This window comes from Bactrocera dorsalis, chromosome 2 (assembly GCF_023373825.1).
Source record: "Bactrocera dorsalis isolate Fly_Bdor chromosome 2, ASM2337382v1, whole genome shotgun sequence".
Classification (NCBI taxonomy): Eukaryota; Metazoa; Arthropoda; class Insecta; order Diptera; family Tephritidae; genus Bactrocera; species Bactrocera dorsalis.
Window position 1 is genome coordinate 4,074,169 of NC_064304.1, and position 25,861 is coordinate 4,100,029.

Sequence of the window (25,861 nt, forward strand, 5' to 3'; positions counted from 1 at the left end):
TAAAAGCCCCACAAGTAGGGAGAATTAGCCTTACTGAGGGCAAAGAGATCTCTAGATCCCTAGTTGGTAAAGTTTCTTTTTGGGACAAAGTTTTCTTATTATCTTTTAATATATAACGTTTTATTATTGCAAATGATTTCCTCTTACATACTTCCCGCGATTTTAACTGTCGAAAGTTTCTTGATTTATATCAAAAACTTTCAAACATACTGTTAGGCAAGTCACTTATCTTATGATCTATCGTTCAAAATAAAGATAAATTGTCTTACTTGTATTGATCGAATAGAATGAATGTCAAACATATTTTTTGAATTTGTTCTATGACCGTCCTTGTTTTCGAACCTATTTCTCACTACTATCGAATCATCACAAATATTCATTAACAATTCTTGCGAATCAGGAGATTCCGTTTACATAAACGAATTTATTTATGTCATCTCAGTAATGCAAAAAATCTCTAATGTTTTCCTTGAATTACAAATTTTATGGATTTCATTTGTCAGTTGCTCATCCTTGTGTGCGTGCCTCTACATCAACTCAAAGGATTCATAATCCGTACATATGACTAGAACGTGTCTGCACTTACCTTAGGTCCCAGTGTGCCCGGCGCGCCAGGTGGGCCAATCGGTCCAGCTTCTCCAGGTGGTCCAGCAGGTCCCGCTGGGCCGGTTTCGCCAGGTGGACCACGTCCGCCATTCATGCCGGGTGAGCCGGGCTCACCAGGTGGTCCCGGCGGTCCAGGCGGACCGGGCTCGCCAGGTTCACCCTAAGCGCAGCAACGGCAGCAGCAAAGAGACAAAAATATCAATTAATGAAAATAGTTGACAAATGTTACCAGCTTCTACTATTTACAATACATATCTACATATGTGAGTGCATGCATGCAATTATGGCAAAATAAATATGTGGCAGCTACGAAGCATGCTGTTAGTTAAAGCTAAACATGCAAAATTTATTAAATTGAAAATACTGGAGAAATGTTGAAAGTCGTCGGAAAATGCCTGTAAGCTTCGTTTTTTTTTTGGTTGTTGGTGACATGACATGGAAGGGAGCTTCACTAACTACATGTTACGTATGTATGCGCGCGTGTGTGTGTGAGCACACTTACGATATTGCACTTTTGCATTTCAAATGAATTTTGATGAATATTTGCTGTTTGTTATTTTATGACTGCATATTAAAAATCTCCAGTGACCAAATGGCATAACGTTTGCGCCTGGCCACCTGCCGCCGACGCACCTTATGTGTGGGTGTATGGATGGGTGTGTGTACGGGCATGCATCTACTTATGCATGAAAATGTGCACTCATAAATACAGGAATATCTTTTTGCTTTTAGGACTTAGCACTAGTTTTGCTTTTTGCATATGTGTGTGTGCGGGTGTTGGTTGTTGCATTCAGAAGCATGCCGACACTTACCTTCAATTGTATGACAGTGGCGGCTGATACATTCACACCGGCTTCTTGCAAACCCTTACAAAATTATGAAAACAAAAACAAAAATAATAAAATTAACTATAAAAAACAACAACAACTAAATAGTTATAATAACTTAAAGTAAAGTTAAATTGGATTTTCGTTATAAGTAAACTTGATGCAAAATTTTTAATTTTTTTTTTTTTAATTTTTAAAACTTTTTTTTTTATAATTTTGGGAATTTTGTTTTTGGAAAGCAATCAATCGCATCACTCATTTACATATATTGAGTACTGTCAACTCTCGCCTCAATCAGCAGCTAGGACGCAAACCATCTCGGTAACGGTTTTGGGTTTTGCAAATGAACAGTACATTGAATGAAGATGATTATAATATGCCTTAATGTTAGAAAGAAGTATACGAAGATTGTTAGACTTATACTTAAATCACCAAGGGAATGAAAATTCTTGACCAAGCTTAAAAACACTCTCTTTTCTATCGTCATGAGAACTAAAACTCTCTCTAAAGTTGAAGCTTGTTAGACATAATGTTCTTACACTCTCCAAATAAAATTAATAAAGTCGTCTTTACTGTTTTTAATCACATCCAAAGTGCTTCTACTCCAAAAAACAACGAGAATCCTCTTATGCAATTATTTCGCTGCCCTTTCAACTTTAACTTAACTATACTGTTATTTTGAATGCTTTCGCAGTTTATTCTCGCCAACAGTAAACACTCAAATTTCTCTTAAACGCTGCTTGACATAAAACTTTTAAGACCTTTCGCCTAACGTAGATGCAGACGCAGAAGTATGGGTTGTCATGTGTGAGGTCCTTTTCCATGAAAATGGGGAAAATAAAAGAATTTCGTGCTGAAAGCTTATGCACATGAACACGCACATACTCGCACACTTACACATGCTTAAGCGTGTTTTTGCAATGCAAACTTTGTAAGCGCACACACTTTTCTTTTGGCCATTTGCAACATATGTGTAGCACTTTTCCGTCTGAAAAATTTCATAAAATTGACTTGCAGATGATGCCACATGTTCGGAAGCGCTTGAGAAAAAAAAATTGTATGTGTACATTTACATTCATTCTATGTACAGGCATTGCATATGCAGTGCAACATATGTGTGTAAGATGCGTTGTGGGTGTGGTTTCTTCGAAGAAGCCAAGAGGAAAAGTTTCCTGGTCTGGTGTAACAAATGACACGGGGAGGTTTGGAAAATTTCTGGCTTGAGAATTATTGAAAATTCGTACTTTTATGACTCTTCGAGTTCTATACTATATTTTTGTATGACTCAATGGAAATGGCTTTGTTGAGTAAAGTTCGCCTGCTTTCGATCGTGAGAAACTGTTTCCTGTTATCAAACAAACAGTCATCGTTTGGCTAGCACGTCACTGTTGATAATAGTAGACCTCCACTCGTTGGAAAGACCAGATGGAAAAGGACCTGGCTACGCTTGGAAACTCTAATTGGCGCCAAAGAGCGAAAAGGAAGAGCGACTGTCGCGCTGTTGTAACCGGTGTCTATGACAATAAAGAAGAAATTGATAATTCCATAAGCTGAACTAATGAATTAAGGCGAATCTCTTCTTTCTCGTCTTCGAATTTCCGACAGGGCAGCCAACCGTTAATGTGTTAATACACGGAACATCTGTATCTTACGTATCGTCGTCAACTCCGCTGTCCAGACACATTTATGAGCGTGTAGTGCATCTTTAAATAATTCGCTTTAATATTTTTTACACGCGTCAATATGAAATCGCAACAAATGGCCATTAAACCGAAGCGTTCAAGCGTGCAAAACGAAAGACAGAAGTCGATTTCGGTGCAAAGGCATAAATATGCCGTGTTGAGTAACACATTAACGGCACTGTAAGAAAGAGAGCGGGTGTCCAAAGTGCGTTTAAGCTGCTGGTGAATATGTGCATTGGCAGTGTCCGTCGACAGCAACTAATTTTGTTAAAAAATCACTTAAACGCGGCTTATCCTTTAACGAAGACCTCGCCGAGTCCAATAAACTGCTTGGGCGCTCTCCAGCTCATTGACGCGGTCAATTACCGTTCAGAAGAAGCGTTGTGGTCAGCAACAAGAAAATGTAACTTAACAGTAAAGTGTTAAAACGTCTGAGCTTTGTTGTACGATTTCCTTAAATGGCATCTTCAAAGTTGCCACATGTCGTTGCATTTGTGTTTGCGGGTGTGTTGGTGTTAGAATTCGTAAGCAAAATAGTTTTATTGTATTTGTTGCTTGCAAGCGTGTGAGGTTTTTAAAAGACTAACGTCTGCATGTGCTGGTCTTTCTTTAAAATTTTGTGTGAATCGGGCATTAAGTGCATTTACTGCTTGTTTGGCGCTCAAATGTGAAGTTGTAAACGCTTTGTTGCATTTTCGGTTAAGCGGCTTGGGGTTAAGATGGCTTGAGATGGGTTTTTATTTAAGGTTTTATCACACTCACTAATGCTGAGTTCATGGCAGCTTCAATAATGGTTATTGCATATGTTCATATGTTTTTTAAATTTTCTAGAGTCTTCTGTGTGGTGTGGGCTTGAATGCAATGCACAAATCCATTAACTTTAATGGTGTCGAAGTTTACATTAATATTTTATTGTGCGGGGTGTGAAGAAAAGGGAGACAAACAAACGGAACATATATATGCATACCAAACATATTTTCAATATTTTCTATTAACTCTTACATTTTATGCAGCGATTGTGGAGTTTAACCTATTTTGTTCAGTTCAAGTTTTCATTTCTTTTGTTTTTGGGATTAGTATTTGATATACATAGAGGTTGCTTTTAAAACGAAAACTTAAGTAAAGTAAAAAACAAAACCAATTAGCAAATATTGTTTGTGTTTGTATTAATGATAAAGAGTAGTACTATTACATAAATATCACAAAAATCCAAGGAAATAATTAATATATACCAAGCATTTAAGAACCGGCTAAGTTCGGATGCAACCGACTTTTGAAACTTGCAGAGATCACAGCCCGATAAATTTCTTTCCGATTTTCAATAATATATCTGAAAAGCTGACTGATATTTGTGGTAAAAAATTCTCTATAGAAACTGGTGGTGCCCACATATTGTAGTACGATTTTGGCAATTTTTGGTCATAAGTTGACACACACTTAAGCGCACTATTTGTGCAAAATTGTTCGATTCGTATACCGGAAAGTGAATCAGATGGAATTTAAAATGGTTTTATGCGGAAAATAGGTGGGATTTTAGCCCGGTTTTGCCAACTCTAAGATAGGAATGCCAGCATAGTCTCACATGCGAAATTAAGTTGAAATTGGTTGAAAATGCCCGGAGATGTGTGATTTCTACCAAAAGTAGACAATTTTTACTCCAGCTCGTATAAAATACTGTCGGAGGCGATAAAGGAAACATTTGTTTTAAGAAAATTAGTTTGATTTGGCTTAAGTAGTTTGGGAGATATGTACATTACAAAGCGTAGGGTCGTGCCCACTATTTCAAGAATTTTAAAACCAGATATGTACCTTCCTAAAGCAATTAATTGTGCAAATACCAAATTTTAGCAAGAACACGAGAACAATAGTTTCAGCGAAATGTGTGTGTCGTATGACAACTGACATTGATTTGCAATTATTTAGCTAGGCTATTCATGGATTGGAAGAATAGCGTGTCGTCTTAAGACAATCTATATTTCCCTCGTATATTTTCTACAATTTCTAAAATGTTTGCCTATCTCTACACAATATTAACAGACTGGAACTGCTCGGAGATTCGCTGACTTCATGGAATATATTATTGAAGGGCTCTACCCATAACGAACGAATAGCATTTAACGGGTGATTTTTTTGAGGTTAGGATTTTCATGCATTAGTATTTGACAGATCACGTGGGATTTCAGACATGGTGTCAAAGAGAAAGATGCTCAGTATGCTTTGACATTTCATCATGAATAGACTTACTAACGAGCAACGCTTGCAAATCATTGAATTTTATTACCAAAATCAGTGTTCGGTTCGAAATGTGTTTATCGACAAATTTTGTTCAGCGATGAGGCTCATTTCTGGTTGAATGGCTACGTAAATAAGCAAAATTGCCGCATTTGGGGTGAAGAGCAACCAGAAGCCGTTCAAGAACTGCCCATGCATCCCGAAAAATGCACTGTTTGGTGTGGTTTGTACGCTGGTGGAATCATTGGACCGTATTTTTTCAAAGATGCTGTTGGACGCAACGTTACGGTGAATGGCGATCGCTATCGTTCGATGCTAACAAACTTTTTGTTGCCAAAAATGGAAGAACTGAACTTGGTTGACATGTGGTTTCAACAAGATGGCGCTACATGCCACACAGCTCGCGATTCTATGGCCATTTTGAGGGAAAACTTCGGACAACAATTCATCTCAAGAAATGGACCCGTAAGTTGGCCACCAAGATCATGCGATTTAACGCCTTTAGACTATTTTTTGTGGGGCTACGTCAAGTCTAAAGTCTACAGAAATAAGCCAGCAACTATTCCAGCTTTGGAAGACAACATTTCCGAAGAAATTCGGGCTATTCCGGCCGAAATGCTCGAAAAAGTTGCCCAAAATTGGACTTTCCGAATGGACCACCTAAGACGCAGCCGCGGTCAACATTTAAATGAAATTATCTTCAAAAAGTAAATGTCATGAACCAATCTAACGTTTCAAATAAAGAACCGATGAGATTTTGCAAATTTTATGCGTTTTTTTTTAAAAAAAGTTATCAAGCTCTTAAAAAATCACCCTTTACATTTGGATGCAATATTATTTTGGTTCAGAGTAGTTCTTAAGTGCTCCAATGAACTATTTATTTTCAGCACGTGCAACATGCCGCGGGGTATTGTCTAATCGGCCTTGCAATGAGGTTAAAAATTTTCCAAAAATCAGTTGGCTAAGTTGTCTTGACTTGTGGTAACATTTTTGCAAGTCTAAATTTGGAACAACGTAGCTGAATGATACATCCAGCAAATTAACCAGTCTCGAAATAAGTCGCTTCAATAGATTTGAAATATTCTTGATACGCTTTGTCGATATATCAGGCATCGATTGACTTTTAGCAGATTTTAAGTACCACAAAGAATCGGTCTACAACTGTCCAATAGAGAACAGCTTCTATGCCCACGCTACAACATGTTAAGGGTGGAGTAAGACGAATTTGTTGTTGATTTTGCTTCGAGTAAAGACTTTGGTTTCCTTTTTTTCCAAATCTTATAGTAACAATATTACATTAAAGTGAGTTTTGAAGGTTTTAGTTTTTTATTGATCTTTATCTACGAAGGTATCTTACCTTAATATTTACAATGGATTAACGTTTACAACATTTTGTAAAATTTCACTCAGTATTTAAAAAACAAATTTTGAATATTTAAATGTAATTAAATGAAAACTTTAAGTAGACAATACTTAACTTAACGTTGTAATTTCAATTTAAAAATCATTAATTAATTACTGCAAAGGTTACTTGGTAACACTGGCCATTATTAATAAATCTATATATATATATATATAAATTGATGAGCATAAATTTAATGGGATAATTGGTCGTAATTTAATGAAATTGCAACGGAGAAAATGAATTATTTCGTTGGAATTTTTTGTGACGTCAAACCTTTTTGTTTGAGTAAAATATTGGCTATCTTAACACATACTTATATGTACATGCAGGCACAGTAACTGCAACGAATAATCGTACATGCCTAGAGAGGTGTTAAAGTTGCCTGCAAGCTAACAAATGGTGGATAAATTGGTTTACGATAATTTTAAATAAATTAATAAAAAATGTTTTTATTTACTAAACAAAATATGCATATATATATTTAGATAGCGACACCTAAAATGCAAAACAACGTAACAACAAAAAAGTTTGAAAATTAGTTTTTTATTGCTTACGATTCACTATATCATGTTACATACATATATGTAGCTTAAAATTTTCAGCTTCCGCTGTCAAACATAACCAATATGTAACCATTTCATATCCAATATATAACCATTTTATAACCAATATATAACCGCTTTATAATCATTTCTTAACCATTCTATAACCAAAACTCAAATTTGGTTGCAATATGAGGCGTTCTATTATATCTCTTTTTCTTCGCCGTTAAACTTATGAAAAGTGATGTTACGCTGTTTTGCATTTTTGGTGTCTATATACACAATAATTAATCAGATTTCCATGATTTTATAGACTTTTATTATACTTTTGTGTAGACAATCATATCCGTTCACTTGTTGCAACTACAGTGTGCTGAATGACCATAAAATAATTTTTTAAAAATTATAAAAAAAAAATAATAAAAACTACAGCTATTCTCATATGTGTGTCATATCATATTACAAACTTACATTCCACAAAAACAAAAACAAATAATTAAAAAAAAAAAAACAAAACGCCCAGAGAAAGTTTTCCCTGTAATTATTAGTTTGCTCAACAATCGGAAAGGAAATTATCGCTGTAAAAGGCTTTGTGGTTGACAGGCAAATGTTAAATAAAATTCCAGTCAAGGACTATGTGCTACAACAACAACTAGTGCTTACAGTGCTACATTTAACGCTAACCACTACGACAGCGATAAAAACTACAAACAATAAAAAGTTATTATCAGCAACGAAATAAAAAGGTTTAACCAGCAAAATAAATAAAACATTCAACAACTACAACAACTACAAAAACAAATGAGCAATAAAACCGAGAGAGAGACGAGAAAAAACCGAAATTCGCTACTTCAAAGTGAAACCACACAGAAATTGGCTGCGGTTGGTAAGCCCGTGAGCCAGCCAATGTGGATGAGTGTGTGTGCCACAAATACAAAAACCAACAAAAAACCAAAACTAACAACAACGACTATGTCGGTATATAGTTCGAGTAATGTGGTACCTTGACAGCAACAATTTCAGCATAACCTAAAGTGCCGCCATGTAAGGTCGTGACCGAGCGCTTCAGCCCCTAAAAACACGTTATTTTAGTAAATTAATATAAACGTAGCTGTAAAAATAATGCGCAGCATTTTAAATGAAATTATTATTATTTTTTTGCAACATTTTAGTACCGTTAGCACCGCAGCTGTTCTTTTAAATCGAATTATTTGCAACAAAACAGTTTCGGTTAGCTTATGGGTTAGCCAACGTTGCATGCACTCACCTTCACCGTTTGGAAGACATCAATGCCCGGATGGCCGACATCACCCTTTTGACCTTTGTCGCCCGGTCTGCCGGCAGCGCCCTTCTCGCCGTTCACGCCATTGACGCCCTGTCATGTGAAAACGAGCAATAAATACCATAACCATATTCACCAGCTCAGCAACAGTCATGCAACAGACGTGTGAGGGCGCAAATCAGATACTTACCGGATCACCCTTTTCGCCCGGGTCGCCCTTCTTGCCACGTTTCCCCCGTTTGCCCGGTGGGCCTGGTGGTCCAGGTGGCCCTAAAAGAAACATAGAGCAATACTTTAGTATGGAGGCATAAAAATAAAGCAATTTGAAATTTATTATTATATCCAGGAAATTGCACTTTCAATTTAAAGTTTAGAAGATTAAGTGGAAATGCGAAACTGTTACACCGAAAAACAACGAAGGACACGCATGGCTGTGCAATGGAAACGGCGCGGCGCGGAACGCATTGGCAACATCATAGCAACGTCAATGGTGCTTAAAGAGCTGTCGCACTAATTCAGGCACCGCAGTCGCGGCGATGGAGGGTATAACGGTCTGATTATTGTGCGGCAATCGACTGCCTGCTGTGTGGCACTCATTAAACTTCTATTGAAGCCCCAAAAAGTGTAGTCGCGCAGCTAGGCAACCGACGCGTGACGCTTGTGGTGTGCTGCGCTGTGGCTTCGAAAAACGAGAAAACTTTAATGTAATTGCAGTTGCACTTAATTTCGCAGTGACTTTATTCATTACGTGCCTCCACCGCCGTCAAGCTAAACAAGAACAGTGCGCTCGGCACCCGAAGCCCACTTGCATTGCCGTTACACGCGCGCTAAGTGAAAGTATAATAAAAAAGCACTCCAGCTTTCGCTGAAGTTGCATTGCAGGCTTGCCCCTTTGGACGACGCCGCCGCCTACTCGCCTACTCGCGACTCGCGACTATCGCTAGTCAGCAGTTTCGCAATTACTCGCCGCACACCCGCAGTTTGAGGCTTTAGAATGCGAGTGCAAGGGGTGGCCGTGGAGGTGGAGACCGACTAACCAACAATTACTCTGCTCGCTTGACTCCACGCATCCTGCGATATATTTATACGAATATTTGTAAGGCTAAAAGCTGTGATGGATAAGCCGAAAAAGAGTTGCCAAACTCGCGAAAGTTTCGGTATTTGAAAGTTATTTTGTGCTATGTATTGTAATTATAACAGTAATTGTGGTTTTAAGTCTATTCAATATAATAATTGTAATAGTAGTAATCGATTGCATTGTAATGGAAATACCGTGAATTGTAATAGATTATGGGCAGTCGAAAAAGTTTTTTCGTATTTTGTCAAAAGCTGTCGTTGCTGTCGTGTATCTCCAGTGTTACCAATCACATTGTGTCATACCATTTAGTATTGGGAAGGTGAGAATTTAAGCTTCATTTAACTAAAAACCAAAAATTAATTTCGGAGAAAAAAATTACAGCTGTTCAAAAATGAATGAAAATAATGAAGAAATTCACTACATTTTGAAATTTTTGTATAATAAAGGGAAGAATGCCATGTAAGCCACTAATGAAATTTGTGAAGTTTACGGAGATGATGTTGATCAATTCGTGTAGCACAATATTGGTTCGCTTGCTTCCGTCCTGGAAATTTCGATGTGAAAGATGCAGCTCGCTCTGGTCTGGTTGAAAAAGTCAATGAAATTATGGAAAAAACTGACCAGGATTGTCACATAAGCAGCCAAGACATCGCTAACGTACGAGGTGTGTTTTCTTCAATTGCAGGGGCGTGCATCATGAGTTCTTGCCACAGGGAAGAACAGTCAATAAGGAATATTACCTGCAAGTTATGCGCAATTTGCGCGAAGCAATCCGCCAGAAGCGCCCGGATTTGTGGAAGAACTAAAATTGGCTTTTTGCACCACGATAACGCCCCTGCTCACACATTGTTGCTTGTGTGCGACTTTTTGGCCAAAAACAACACACCAATGATGCCGCAGCCACCGTATTCCCCAGATCTGGCTCCCTGTGACTTTTTCTTGTTCCCTAAACTGAAGAGGCCCATGAAAGGACAACGTTACGCTTCTCTTGACGAGATAAAGACGGCATCGAAGGAGGAGCTAAAGAAGATAAAAAAAAATGAATTTTTGTAGTGCTTAGAAGTTTGGGAAAACCCTTGGCACAAGTGTATAATATCTCAAGGGGATTACTTTGAAGGGGACAAAATAGATATTCATGAATAAATAAATAATTTTTGAAAAAACACAAATTTCCGATACTTTTTGAACACACCTCGTACTTAACATTCATCATCAAACGGTTTGGAACCATTTAAAAAAATGCTGGCCAGAAAAAGAAGCTCAATGTTTGGATACCACATGAATTGTCTATGAAAAATTTAATGCACCGAATTTACATCTGCTGTAACGAAATGAAATTGAAAAATTTTTGAAGCGAATGGTAACAGGATACGAAAAGTGGACCAAATACGACAATAATGTGCGAAAAGATCGTATACCAAGTGTGGTGAAGCTTAACAGATGGTCGCAAAGCCAGGATTGACGCCTCGAAAGGTTATGCTGAGTGTTTGGTGGGATTGGAAAGGAATCATGCATTATGAGCTGCTGCAGTTTGGTCGAATGATTGACTCTACATTTTACTGACAACAGCTGATGAGATTGAAGCAAGCAATCGAAAAGCACGGTAAGAACTGATCAACAGAAAGGGTTTTGTCTTCCATCAGGACAACGCTAGACCACACTCTTCTTTGATGACTCGACAAAAACTGGGAGAGCTTGGCTGGGAAGTTTCGATACATCCACCATATACCCCTCTTCGTTCAATGCAGAACTCTCTTAATGGAGTAAAGTTGGCTTCAAACGAAGAGGTTGCGTTTGTTTATGGGTTTCAAATTGGATTTTTATTGCTTTATTAAATTTTTTATTGCTTAATTTCAACCAAATTCTACGCACCTGTAGAATATTGTTAAAAATTTTCAATTTGATTCGACTAATATTTTCGAAGATGCAGCCTTGAGAAATTGTGTGCTCGAGGCCACCTAGACTAAGTGCGCCGTCTTTAAAAGCATTTTTTTCGAAACAGTGCTTGAAGTCAGTTGGCAAGATTTTTCAAAAACTAATCAATCGATCTTCGTTAAATTGTACACGAAGGATTTTTTTCGATTACATCTATTTGAAATAAAGATGTTACTAAGTTTTCACTGAAATTTTAATTTTTTTTGGAAAAATGTCTATCAAAAATTCAATTTTCAGTTTTTTTCCTAACTTCTAAGTATAACTTTTAACTACAACTCGTATATTTTCACTTTAGATGATCCCGTAAGGAGTTGTCCTACCAACCGAGGGGTCACCGGAAGTGGCATCGCAATGGCTGATGTTTGAAATAATAATAATTGCTACAGCGCAGCAACAATGTACAAAATACGTGCATACTTCAAGGCGAGCGCCAGTTTACGGTAAATACGAAGCGCGGTTCCCTATGTGACGACGTCGCTAAATACCGAAAATGCGATGGAGATTAAATAAAGTAAGTGTGAAAATATTTAATTAAATTACAGCAACAACGAAATAGTGGAAGGACAAAGCGAGTGAAAATGTGATGGCAGTAGAGCTTAAAGAAGGAAAAAGCACAGCAGCTTATTATCAGCACGAGAAACGTTGGCTGCGAATGGAAGATTTGTCAGCGCTTCTGCGACTGTTCGAGCGCGCACAAATTAACTGAGTTAACTATAAACGAGCGGATGGCATGTGGTAGCCGGCGCAACAAAGAAACACACAAATGAAAAAATGAACTACAACAACAAACGATGATACTGTGAACCAAGTGATAATCTCAAGTGAGGACAGCGAAGGGCGCCACTTTCACATTTCGAATCAAAACCTAAATATCAAAGCAACAACAATACGCCACCGAGGCAAATAAATTGCAGACTGAATGATGAAAAGTGAAATTGCGGTGGCGCAGTCAATGTAACTGTAACCGCATTAGCGCAGAATTTCGGAGCAGCGCGCTCCACTTTGAGTCCAAAGTAATCAAGGCACTTAAGACTTCATTTGGGGACTCAAAACGCAAACGCTAGGAAAAGCAGCGACTTGGCTTAATTGTTATAATTAAATAATTTTCATTGAATTGTGAAAGGTGAAATTAGAAATGTGCCTGAGTAGCGGTAAAATGAAGGTTTCACGGTTATTGCTTATGTGTGTGTGTGTATGTGTTTGAGTGCTGCTCTTAATTTGGAGGTGAGTGCACGAAGACAATTTAAATTCATTAAATACTACAAAGCGCACCTCAAACTGCCTGCGAACCGCTCACACATACAAAGTGACAAATCGCACCGCAAGCGGTTAGGCGCGGCAGGCGAAGAAGTTGTAGGCTTTTGTAGTAAAAACGACTTGTCGTCGTTTAAGATGTCAAAGTTTCGTGCATCTAATTAAAACAAACGAGAAATTACAATTCAGCTTGCGAAATTAACTCGTAGGAAGAAGAGCAGAACTGAGAAGACGATAATGTAGTAATTGAAGATTGGAAAGGCCGGCAGCCAACAGGGAGCAAATAACGAGCGGAGTTTATTGACATTTCACCGGATAAGCTAAGTAGTTAAGTAATTGGCGATAATATCTGATAACTAATTATAAAACGGCAACTCTTAATTATTGACTAGTGTAATCAAGTACTTTAAAATATAATCATATTATTTTGTAATGCTGGGAATTGCGTAGTGTGAAATGTGTTGATATTTATATACTCGTACTAAAAAATTTGTTTATTGATTAGATATTGTACTTAAACATGATTATTAGTTGTCAGCATTACCGTTAATTACATTGTGTTAATTTAAATTACCACCTAAATTGTGAGTTAACCTTTGATTACAAACAAATATATTCATTTATAGGCATTAAGTGTCAGAATCTGACTAAATATTACATGTAATGATTAAAGTAATTGCAAATTAATTTTATTATATTTTTAGTTTCTTTTAAGTTATATCCATTACATTGCTAATAACAAAAAAAGAGTTTTTTAATTCCTTTTATGCAAATTCCAGTAATTAAATTTTGTTAATCGCAATTACCAGTAAATTGCGAATGCAACTTTGATTACAAAGCAATTATATTCATGAAATGCTGTAAGCATAAGCATAATCTTTGATTAAATATCGGGTAATGCAAGTAATGATTAAAGTAATTAAAAAGTAATTTGATTATATTTTGGGTTTATTATAAATGCTATCTATTACATTGCTAATAACAAAAAAAAAAAGAGTTTTTTAATTATTTATAAATACCATTAATCACATTTCGTTAATTCCAATTACTAGTGAAACTGCTTATACCTTTGTTCAGAAACAAGTATACGTATGTACATATGTTCATTTGTATGAAGTTATAGTCTAAAACTTGCATCGAATGTAATGCAATGTAATGATTAAAGTAATTAAAAAATAATTGATTACATTTTTAGTTTGTTTGTATTACTAACCAGATTACAGATTTCGGGTATAAGAACAAAATTACTAAATATTTATACAGTAACCAAATTACCATCCATTACTTTCTTGATTACAATGTTTTTTTTTTTTATACTCTCGCAACAAAGTTGCTAAAGAGAGTATTATAGTTTTGTTCACATAACGGTTGTTTGTAAGTCCTAAAACTAAAAGAGTCAGATATAGGGTTATACAGCTATGGATAGAGATTTTGCGCACTTGCATTCATAATTAGAAATATTAATGTTTCTTTTAAAAGAACGATATTTTCATGAATTTGTTATTAGTAGATCAATATTGCTTCTGTCGCCTCTTTAAATGCGTGGAAAATAACCGTTATCATTTCCCCTCAGATACCGTTAATTTGTTTTTGTTACATTTCCTCATACATTCGTTGGACAATGATTTAGCGCACTTATAGTTTTCGGTCATTAGTTGTGTTTGGTCCAACAAAGAATTAATCTCAGTTGTGAATTTGTATTCAATAGTTTTAGTAATATTACAAATTTTAATAAAATGGCTAGAGGGAAATACTGTTCGATTGAAAAAATAAAAATTATTTGGGACCTTTACAAAAACGGTACAAATCAAGTAAAAATTGCTCAAATGGTAAAATGTTCAAGAAAAATGGTGTACAATGCCATCAAAAATGTTAAGAGTGATCCAAATTTGTTGAAACAAAACAAAGTTCGTAAGGCTCCCCCTCGCAAAACAAATCCCCGCGAGGATAAAATAATGCTTAGAAAGTGTAAAGCTGATCCTTTCAAATCCTCACGCGCGATTATGGCCGAAGTCAGTGCAGAATTGGACTTAAATGTGTCAAGTAGACTAGTACGAAGACGTTTAAATGAAAATAATTTGTATGGACGTGTGAGCAGAAAAAAACCGCTATTGTCGAAAAAAAATATTAAAGCGCGTTTGTCATTCGCTCATAGCCATAGATCAAAAGATTTAAATTTTTGGAAAAGGATACTTTTTACGGACGAAACTAAAATAAACCGCATTGGTCCTGATGGTAAAACATTTGTACATCGTGAAAAAAATCAAGCAGTCAATCCAAGGTACACCAAAAAGACCGTAAAGCATGGGGGAGGAAATTTAAAAGTATGGGGATCGTTTTCATGCCATGGAGTTGCACCCCTAGTAAAGATTGAAGGGAATATGGATAAATTTACATACCTTAATATACTGAGGAATACAATGGAGCCATATTCCTATGATATTATGCCTGTAAACTGGATCTTTATGCACGACAACGATCCCAAGCATACAGCAAATGTGGTAAAAAACTGGCTTGCGCAAGAAAAAATTCCACTTCTCGATTGGCCAGCGCAAAGTCCTGATCTAAACCCGATCGAGAACTTGTGGAATGATGTCAAAGAAAAAGTTGGGCAAAGAAAATTTAAAAATTGCGACGAACTTTGGGCAGGAGTACAGGAAGCGTGGAACTCTATTCCTTTGGGCAGATGCCAAAGGTTAATAGAGAGCTTGCCACGCAGATGCGAAGCGGTGATAACGAATAACGGTTATTCCACTAAGTATTAACCAAGTTACATATAATATCAGAGAAATTTCACGCCACGTGTTAATAATATTTATTTTTCCGTACTGATCTTTTAAAGTGCGCTAAATACTTGTCCAAGCCAATTTTGACTTAATAATGTAAACTGAACAAAACGTTGTATTTTTATTATAGAAAACTAAGAAATTTTGGACTACTTTAGTTTTTAGTGAGGTAATAAATAGTTTTTTTACATTATAACGATTCTACTTTCTTTAAATATAACATTATTAAGCATCATATTTCACATTAAGAAAGTGCGCTAAATCTCTGTCCATAGCTGTATATACCAAAGTGATCAGGGTGACGAGTAGAGTTGAAATCCGGATGTCTGTCTGTCCGTCCGTCCGTCTATCCGTGCAAGCTGTAACTTGAGTAAAAATTGAGATATCATGATGAAACTTGGAACACGTATTTCTTGGCTCCATAAGAAGGTTAAATTTGAAGATGGGCAAAATCGGCCCACTGCCACGCCCACAAAATGGCGGAAACCAGAAACCTATAAAGTGTCATAACTAAGCCATAAATAAAGATATTAAAGTGAAATTTGGCACAAAGGATCGCATTAGGGAGGGGCATATTTAGACGTTTTTTTTTTGAAAAGTGGGCGTGGCCCCGCCCTCTAAAAAGTTTTTTGTACATATCTCGGAAACTACTATTGCTATGTCAACCAAACTCTACAGAATCGTTTCCTTCAGGCATTTCCATATACAGTTCAAAAATAGAAGAAATCGGATAATAACCACGAAAAAACGACAGAAACACTAAATTTTACGGAAGAAATGGCAGAAGGAAGCTGCACCCAGGCTTTTTTTAAAAATTGAACATGGGCGTAGCGTCGCCCAATTCAACTACTCCACCGATTTCAATGAAATTCGGTATATAATATTTTCTTAACACCCTGATGACATGTACGAAATATGGGTGAAATCGGTTCAGAACCACGCCTTCTTCCAATATAACGCTATTTTGAATTTCATCTGATGACTTCTCTGCATAATACATATATGTATACATTAGGAACCAATGATGATAGCGGAATAAAACTTTACACAAATACGGTATTTGAGCTGAGGTATCCCTTGTGGAAAAACCTAACCTAACCTAACCTAATTTTTCACCGAAAATATCGGTAAATCTCTCAGAATTTAATTCTAATTAATTTTACAGCAAAATAAAAAAAATATGTAAATGACGGATAATGAAATCTCGATTATCACTTTATCATGCGAGAGTATAAAATGTTCGGTGACACCCGAACTTAGCCCTTCCTTACTTGTTTTTTTTTTTTAATTCTGTCTAATTAGCATTTATTACTGTGTTTTACTAAATATACTATATTGTTATAATATTATCCAAAAATTAAAGTAATGAAAAGTCTAAGATTACCTAACGTATTTGAACAGCACTGCTATAAATATTTTTTTCTTGGGAAATTTACGTCAAAATTGATCGATTAAAGAGCTAGTTATGACAGAATTAGAAATTTAATGTTATTTTAAACTAAATTCCATATCTGAGCACAATGGTTGTTCAAAATTTTTAAAAATTATGGAGCTTAGTAAAAGTAATGAATTAGTTGATTGAATTATCGATGTAATCCACCAGTTCCTTTCATTTATGAGTGCATTACTTTCCAGTTATTGCATTACGTATTTGCGGAAGTGACCATAAACAATAAATCCTGATTTATTAATCGGAGAAACTGTTTAAATGTTTCTATTGCAATTGAGCCTTAAAGTGGGCAAAGGCGAAAGTTGTCATTAAAAGTAATTTAAGAAACACTGCAATCTTAATTGCAGTCAATTGTGGCATCATTATAGAATAATTTCTGCCGACAGACAATGAGTTCATCGGAATGTGGCAAACCAAAAACAAAAACCCAGAACAAAAAAATAAAGCAGTGAAGAAATGAGTCCATAAATAGACGCGTACTTCAAATGAATTTATTGCTGTTGTAGTTGTCATTATCATAATGTGAGGAACTTTGTGAAAAAGAGAAACTTGAAAAAAAATCAAACACAGACGAAAATGTACTCGAAAAAAGCTTAAATTACTCTTAATCTAATTACATAATAATCATAATATCAGCTCTCAAAGACATTAACGCATTTTCGTATTTTTCTGATTTGTCTTGATACCCGAGAAAATCTTATTATGTAGGTGTGTCGCGTCGCACTCCACACTTCGATTCCCAGCCGCTGTTGGGAAGCTGGGTTTTCGTTACTTGTATGATGCGTTTGTATGTGTGTCGCGTGTTTGTTGGTGAAGAATATTTTTGTAGATTTTGTCTGCGACTGTAAGCTGTCTGCTGGCTGTTTGACGGCGCGCGAGTGGCTGCGTGATATGAAAAGCTCCATTGAAGACGGCAACGGCAACGTCAACAACGCGTTACACAGTTGGCAGGCAATCGAGCGTTGAACTGCGGCCGCAGTCGCTGCTGCCTAACCGAAGAGTTTAGCTAAGTTAAGGCGAATGCTTGAGTGGCTGTGTGCCGCTGTGGCATGCAACGTGTGGGCTTTATGGCTCAAAACAGAGCTGGAAAAAAGTACGTCCGACTAAGAGAGCGTCTAAGCTGGTGCTGGGGTGTGAAGAGTGAAGGAGCTGATCAAATAAAGCAGATGTTAGCAGATATGTTGGCTGCAGGCGGAGGCGTGTGACAGAGGATACGTTTCGCTTGTCTTTATTGTTGATAAAGTTGGAAAGTCAGAGCTTTTTTCTAATGCCTAGCACAATTTCTGCTACTACTTCTCTCTTTCTCTTCTTCTTCTTAACTATAATAGTTACGGTGAGTAGTCGTAATTTTTCTTTATTTCGTCATATTTCTCCCCTTATTGCCATTCAACGATTTTCAGGTTTTTATCTTGTTATCGAAGATTCCACGTTTTTGTGAGGTGGATATATAAAACTAAGAGTTTTCATAGAATTTGAGAAGAATTCTCTGCAGTAGTCAGCAATTGAATTAAAAGAAAATTGCAAGTTAATAATAATAATAACACTTGCAGCTCTTTAAAGGACAACAACGTCCGTTGTGCATAGCGTTGGTGCCTGCCATGTTACAGTCTAACCACACGGTGCACAAGAGCAAAGCGGATCAAAGTCTTGCCTTGACCAGCGCCGAAAAACATTGGCAGCGTTATTGGTTACCAATTAATTAGGTACAATGGACACTTATTCCAACTTAGTTGGTGCGAGGCCAATCTAAAACCTCTGCCGCAATGTGCCTTAACATTGAACTGATATCAGCCTCTTTCCGTGCTTGGCCTTAAAACACATCCACAGTGCTCAAAAGGCCGACCAAATTGAGCAGTTTGGAGAGAACTTCAACTGCTTATTTCATCCCATTGTACTAGAATTAAATGTCCGGTCAGAGTTCAACCAAAGCTTTCAGTTGAGCCCCCAATCAGCATATGACTACTGATATTTGTAGCTTAAGCGTCAAATGGATTTTTCACTTGTAGGAAACTCAATCAAAGCCGAATAGTTTTAGGCATATAGCATAGTACCTTGAGGACAGTCGGATAGCCTAAAATCGAAAAATTTTATACACAGTCCGCTGGGGATCCTGAGAGGGCTGTGGGATAAGCTAAAATTGGAAAATTTTATTGAAAGATCTTTTTCCAAATATTTGGTTCACAAATATAGAATATTTCGTTTATCGTTTAAAATAACAATGCAACTAAAGTCGGACTCCTATCTATTAACTGGAAGCTTTCAAATCCTTTTTAAAAGCAGCAACCTTCAGAAGAACGCCTTCATCCGAAAATAGTTTATTATATGCTCAATAAAAGTATGATTTATAGCACGTGACCCTGATAATATATCAGCTGGAGGTAATTAGCGGAAAAAGGATAGACTATAGCAACATTTTGCACCACCTACAACTAATAACATATTAACGAGTAATCCTTGTCGATACTCGTGCAATGAAAGTAATATCGCAGCACTTGTGCGATAGTTGCAATTTATGATGGTCAAACTTTTTCCATATTACACCCAACCTATGCAGCATTATACCCACACAGCCTCATTCACTGCACAGTATCTGACCAGCTCAGCTCGTTCTAAATATTTCCACGAAAACCAGAGCGATCTCCTTGACTCGACTAGCTGCGCTGCCGGTTTCCAGCAGCGCTGCCGCTGTAACAGGTTGTATTGGCGTATTTACCTCGATGGCTTCTCATCTTATAGCATATAAGTCACATGTATGTGTTTGCGTGTGAGTGTGTGCATGGAATATTATATCATGTCGTGAATTGTGTTGCATGTGGGCAGATAATAAATACTTCGTTCGTTGCCAGTGCATAAATACTCGGAGGAAGCATAACTCATGTAGCGCTTCACAACCACTTAACTCATAAATCTTTTGAAGCTACTGCCCTCAGCTAAAGGAGTTACAGCGCATATAATATTGGCACAGTTATGCTTAAAATTATTCGCAAGCATGCGCGCCAAATTATTGATACATTTTATTTGGTTACTAAAGTTCTAAGACTAAAGTGCCAAAAGAATTTGAATTGAATAGAAGCCCTTTTACTCTTCGGACTAGATTGCTTTAAGCTAACCATGAAGTGTATAGTCTTCATCCACATTCCAATAAATTGGTCAAAACAGTATTCTCGTTTGTATAGGTTGGACAATTAAGTAATGAGACTGATTTTATTGCCGCGTTTGTGGTAAACCTGTGACCTTGATATACATATGTATACACCATCGCTCTAGCTTGTTTAGTTCGCCTGCTGCGTCAAGTTGATCAGACGTGTGTTTATAGTGCTCGTCACGAAAATTGAAAAACGAACTCAAGAGCAACGCGTCGCGATAAAATTTTGCGCCAGATTGGGCGAAACAGTTTCGGAAATGTACGCTAAAATTGTAAGAGTGTATGGTGCTAGTGCCCTTAGTCGTGCCTAGGTGTTTCGATAGCACAAAGAGTTTAAGAAGGGGCGTGAATGCGTGGAAGACGAGCGTTTAACAGTCTACAGTCTACTGCCAAGTACTCGAAAGATTGCAAAAACGAGTCAACAGGGTGCGCCCAGACATCGCTCGTAACTGGATCCTTCATCACGGCAGCGCGCCGTGCCACACAGCCCTCAGCGTGTCCCAGTATTTGGCCTCTAAAGGGATCGCCGTGTTGCAACAGCCGCCTTATTCGCCCGATATGTCACCCTGTGACTTTTTTTGTTGCCTAAAACAAAATCGGTGGTCAAAAGGAACCCATTTTGAGTCGATTACGGACATCCAGGCGGCCGTCTGTCGAAGCGTTCCAGAAATGTTACGAAGCATGGAATCGCTGTATGGCTGCCCAAGGGGACTACATACGGTTTTTATGGAATCAGTCTCATTACTTAATTGTCATACCTTGTACCTACTAACAGGTTTTTCACAAGGGTGCTACAAAAGTAGACCGATAGAGACAGCAAATGAGGAAATATTTTTTCCACTCTCTTGACATTTCTCGTCAGTAAGGTTTGTCATTTTAACATGGAAAGAAATATGATCCAACAACAAGTCGAAATTGTTAAAATTTACTTCCGAAATTCGGAGTCAGTGGCCGCAAATTTAGGAGGGCTACGTCCAATTTATAGTCGCCATAATTGTTCTGTCAGATCATCAATTGAGCGTCTAGAGAAAAATGTTCCGGTGCCCGTGAGGCAAAGAAGTGTCGAGAATATTGCTACCGCTGGCGCATCAATTAAGGAAGATCTCTCACACATCGATCTCCAGCGTTGGGCATCCCTGTGACGTCGTTGTAAGAAATTTTGCAAATAAATCTTGGCCTACATCCCTACAAGATCGAATCGCTACCGCTCAACCGCTACCGAACATTTTTGGCCCGAATTGGATGATATGGACTTGGATAATATGCGGTTCCAACAGGACGGCGCCACAAGCGTTATCTCACGAAATAGCCCAGTCAATTGGCAGTGTCGACCGACTTATGCTTGAAAACCGTCGAAAATTGGGTTCAGGGTCTAGACTTCTGCCATCTGTTCCGATTTATCGGTATTTGGTAAGTTCGAAATATCTCTCAACATTATTTCGGTGTCTACTTCGTTTTGCCGAGAAATTTAATCGGCGATTAAAAGTGTGTACAATATTGATAGTCACTGTAATCACGTCAGCAACTAAAGCACATTCCCATGGGAAACCAAAAATATACAAGTATACAAGTGTGCTTCAAAAGTATTCTCAGCGACTGCGCTCGGTTATTAATACCGACAGTTGAACAGAAATCGACCGACCGACAGCAGAACCTAATTCCTCAGTAAGGCACTGGGATAAAAAGTAATAACGAGCGCTCAATATTAATGAACAACGAGTACAGCTAAGTAAGAATACTTAATGCGGTCACTTTCATTAGCTGCAGCAGCACTGGGTTGCAATAACAACTTTATAGTTCAACTATTTTGTAAATTAGATAAACTTTAGCTCAATACACACACACACACACATACATGCATATATATGTACTTAGTTGCATATAATTATGTAATAACGGTATTTGTAATTGGGTCGTGAACATACATATTTGGGGATGATTTAATTTGATGAATTAATGAGTAGATAAACAGCAACAACAACAAACAAGGAAGCGGCTATGCATTTAATTATGACAACAGTGGAGCCTTAAGTCGGAATTATTTGAGCCGCCAACCTTAATTAGCATTTAATCATGTGACACTGCTACACTCACACAAAATTACACGCCTACACACACACACACACTTAGCTGTTGAAAAGCGTGTATTTGCTAATTGAAAATCCCAACTGTTTAAATATGCCCGCACTTCGCCAGCCGAATAACTTCCAGCATATATTATATAATACGTATATTCTATGACAGGCGTATGGATGTATATTTGTGTGTGTGGCCGGGCCGCTGTGCGTTTGTGCGCGTTGCGGCGAATTCAATGTATTCAGATGTAATTGAACCAATTTCAAAATTTGGCCAAAAGTTGTGCCTACTGTTCGGTGCCATATGACACATGACACGCACACACATACACACCAGCACATATGTATATGCAGATTACTATGCGAATGTGCTGCGTGTGTGTGCGTTTGGTCTAATTCGCTTTCGGTTTCCATATGTGTGAAACCGAAATGGCGGTAATTTGCACCCAACCGTTTGTCGGCCTCGTTCAGTGCCGAAAAGCGAGAAAGACACGCCTTTGCCAAACTAGCAAAGACATCTACGTTCATGCCATATGCACACACACACACGCAAAGGCACGTGCAGTCAACAGTGTACACCAAATGGGTGGGCATCTAATACCTCCAGCAAACATTTGCTGAAAACTTTTCGCCAACTTTTCAACCTTTCCGTCGTTTTCCATTTCGCTTTCGTCTCGTCCCTTATTTGAATATGCCGTCTGTTTGCTTGTGTATGCATGTGTGTGTGTTGCAAATTTACTTGCCATGATATGAGCTTTACTTCAAGCCAACAACCATAAAAATCATAGACGACTGACTTGTCTAGTGAAAATGTCTAATAAGTGAAGGAGCTTGCGCTCCGCCAGGCAAACTTGGCAGGGAGCGCCGAAGCGGCAGCAAATGATGTGCTAAATAGTTAAAGTGGTGTTTTGAGCAGATTTAAGTTGTTTGATATCCCTTGCTTTAATTTTTAATGCGAACGGCTTTTTGGTTTTCGGTTTTCGGTTTAATTGCGCAGCAAGGAATGGGATAAAACTGGTTCAGCGTCTGCTCTTTTATATACATTTATACAATCAATAATTAATATAAATAAACATTTTTGTTGTTGTTGCATTTTTTGTTGGAATTCTCCATTACTTTTTCCGTAGAAAAACAAGAAAAAAATAAAATCTAAAAATTGAGTTTTCGGAACTGTGTTAAGGATATGAACTTTGGAACATTTGGATACGATTTTTCGAACTTTCTAAGGCAATCTTTGTTTCATTAATATCTATAAGACATAAATAACCGAATATGAAAAATGATCATAGTCTTTTAATCTCCATATTATTGTAATTAGTAGTTTCTGTCACTTCTCTCATAATCACCAGCTTTTAAAAAGTAGCTTACTGAAGATTTAAAGATTTAAAAATACGTCTACCGGAAGGATTTCGTGTTTTCAGTTTCTCATTAAACGTTCTAAAGGAAGCTTCCCACTCATAATCATTAGTAGAGAGCTCTTGAGAGATACTAGAAATACGTGAAATGAAACTTACAGTTTCATATTTTCATACCTTTTTTATATTCGGAGCATAGAGCAATTATTAAATCAACTAATGAACAAAAAAATCAAATTTATGATAATAGGTGCGTGTCTTCGCTCATATAAAGGGTGATTTTTTAAGAGCTTGATAACTTTTTTTTAAAAAAAAAAAGCATAAAATTTGCAAAATCTCATCGGTTCTTTATTTGAAACGTTAGATTGGTTCATGACATTTACTTTTTGAAGATAATTTCATTTAAATGTTGACCGTGGCTGCGTCTTAGGTGGTCCATTCGGAAAGTCCAATTTTGGGCAACTTTTTCGAGCATTTCGGCCGGAATAGCCCGAATTTCTTCGGAAATGTTGTCTTCCAAAGCTGGAATAGTTGCTGGCTTATTTCTGTAGACTTTAGACTTGACGTAGCCCCACAAAAAATAGTCTAAAGGCGTTAAATCGCATGATCTTGGTGGCCAACTTACGGGTCCATTTCTTGAGATGAATTGTTGTCCGAAGTTTTCCCTCAAAATGGCCATAGAATCGCGAGCTGTGTGGCATGTAGCGCCATCTTGTTGAAACCACATGTCAACCAAGTTCAGTTCTTCCATTTTTGGCAACAAAAAGTTTGTTAGCATCGAACGATAGCGATCGCCATTCACCGTAACGTTGCGTCCAACAGCATCTTTGAAAAAATACGGTCCAATGATTCCACCAGCGTACAAACCACACCAAACAGTGCATTTTTCGGGATGCATGGGCAGTTCTTGAACGGCTTCTGGTTGCTCTTCACCCCAAATGCGGCAATTTTGCTTATTTACGTAGCCATTCAACCAGAAATGAGCCTCAACGCTGAACAAAATTTGTCGATAAAAAAGCGGATTACGGAACACTGATTTTGGTAATAAAATTCAATGATTTGCAAGCGTTGCTCGTTAGTAAGTCTATTCATGATGAAATGTCAAAGCATACTGAGCATCTTTCTCTTTGACACCATGTCTGAAATCCCACGTGATCTGTCAAATACTAATGCATGAAAATCCTAACCTCAAAAAAATCACCCGTTATATGTATATAGTTTAGTGAGCCTTCTTGTAGGCAATAATCTATTTTCAGATCTAAACATGCAATGCTGTTTATAAGTAATTAGAACAATATTCCTGTGATCTCTTATGGATCAAATCATTACATTTTGGTTAATGTTTGTGGTATGAAGCTCGTCTATGCTAGGCTCATACCAAAATACTCGAATTTTTTGCAAAAAACCTTACATTTAGCCAATGTATCATTACTGGTGACCAGACTTTATGAACACAATGTCGAAACTGTTCTACAATCTAACGAATATTGCATAAAAAAGAAGCCGACACCGAAAAAAGCAAAATTGGCTTAACACGAAGTCCATTCCATTAAGGGTTAGCATGCTTGGATTATCTCAAGAGCCTGTTTTGATTTAAAATACGTGAAAATGACTTGAAATTTTTTTTTTTTTGTCAGTCCGGGTCAAGTTTGATCAGATGGTAACTTAGCGATTATACAATATTACTTGATAGAAACCAACTTTGAAACAATTTGAAAAGGTTTAAATACGTAAATTGATGTATATGTAATTATTGAAACCCGGTTTCGTTAGCATCCTCATTCTCATTTATTTTGGAATTTTAGTACAAAAATCTGTGGCAAACTTAATACAAAGTAAGCATCAAGGATTATGAAAACAACAACATTCGCTTGGAATAATTATACTTGAAAGGCAAAAGCAAGAAAGTACACATTCTTGGTCGGAACTAGCAAGTGATGGTATAACAAAAAAGGCCGAGCTTTTCCTATCGCTCGTGGTAAAAGAGGGCGCGCTACTAGGGCTAAATCATCGACAACGCTTTGATTAGCTTTGATAGCATGCTATTAAATTGAAATTACATATATGCTGAAAGACTAAAAATTAAGAAAATATGCTCTTCACATATCTCATGCAGAATTGAGAATACCAACCACCGAGTAGTCGTGTGCCCAACTGACAACAGGAATCCAAAAATGTCTTAAAGACAGTGAAGAAGAATTCATTTC

General features: G+C 37.2%; 2 protein-coding genes across 16 annotated transcripts in view; one reads left to right on the top strand and one right to left on the bottom strand.

Moving 5' to 3' along the window:
* LOC125776569 (putative peptidyl-tRNA hydrolase PTRHD1) overlaps positions 1–25,861 on the top strand; it is a 169,047-nt gene that overhangs the window by 57,097 nt on the left and 86,089 nt on the right. The window lies entirely within an intron of this gene.
* Positions 1–25,861, bottom strand: part of LOC105225810 (collagen alpha chain CG42342) — a 208,451-nt gene that overhangs the window by 55,425 nt on the left and 127,165 nt on the right. For 8 of the 15 annotated variants that reach the window (XM_049449487.1, XM_049449489.1, XM_049449477.1 and 5 more), the window contains exons 3-7: positions 8,767–8,846; positions 8,562–8,669; positions 8,298–8,366; positions 1,419–1,472; positions 587–766 (exon numbers count right to left, since the gene is read on the bottom strand). In XM_049449487.1, the coding sequence (XP_049305444.1) occupies positions 587–766; positions 1,419–1,472; positions 8,298–8,366; positions 8,562–8,669; positions 8,767–8,846 (491 nt within the window). The remainder of the gene's footprint in view (positions 1–586; positions 767–1,418; positions 1,473–8,297; positions 8,367–8,561; positions 8,670–8,766; positions 8,847–25,861) is intronic. The other 7 variants (XM_049449493.1, XM_049449482.1, XM_049449483.1 and 4 more) reach the window with 3 other exon arrangements.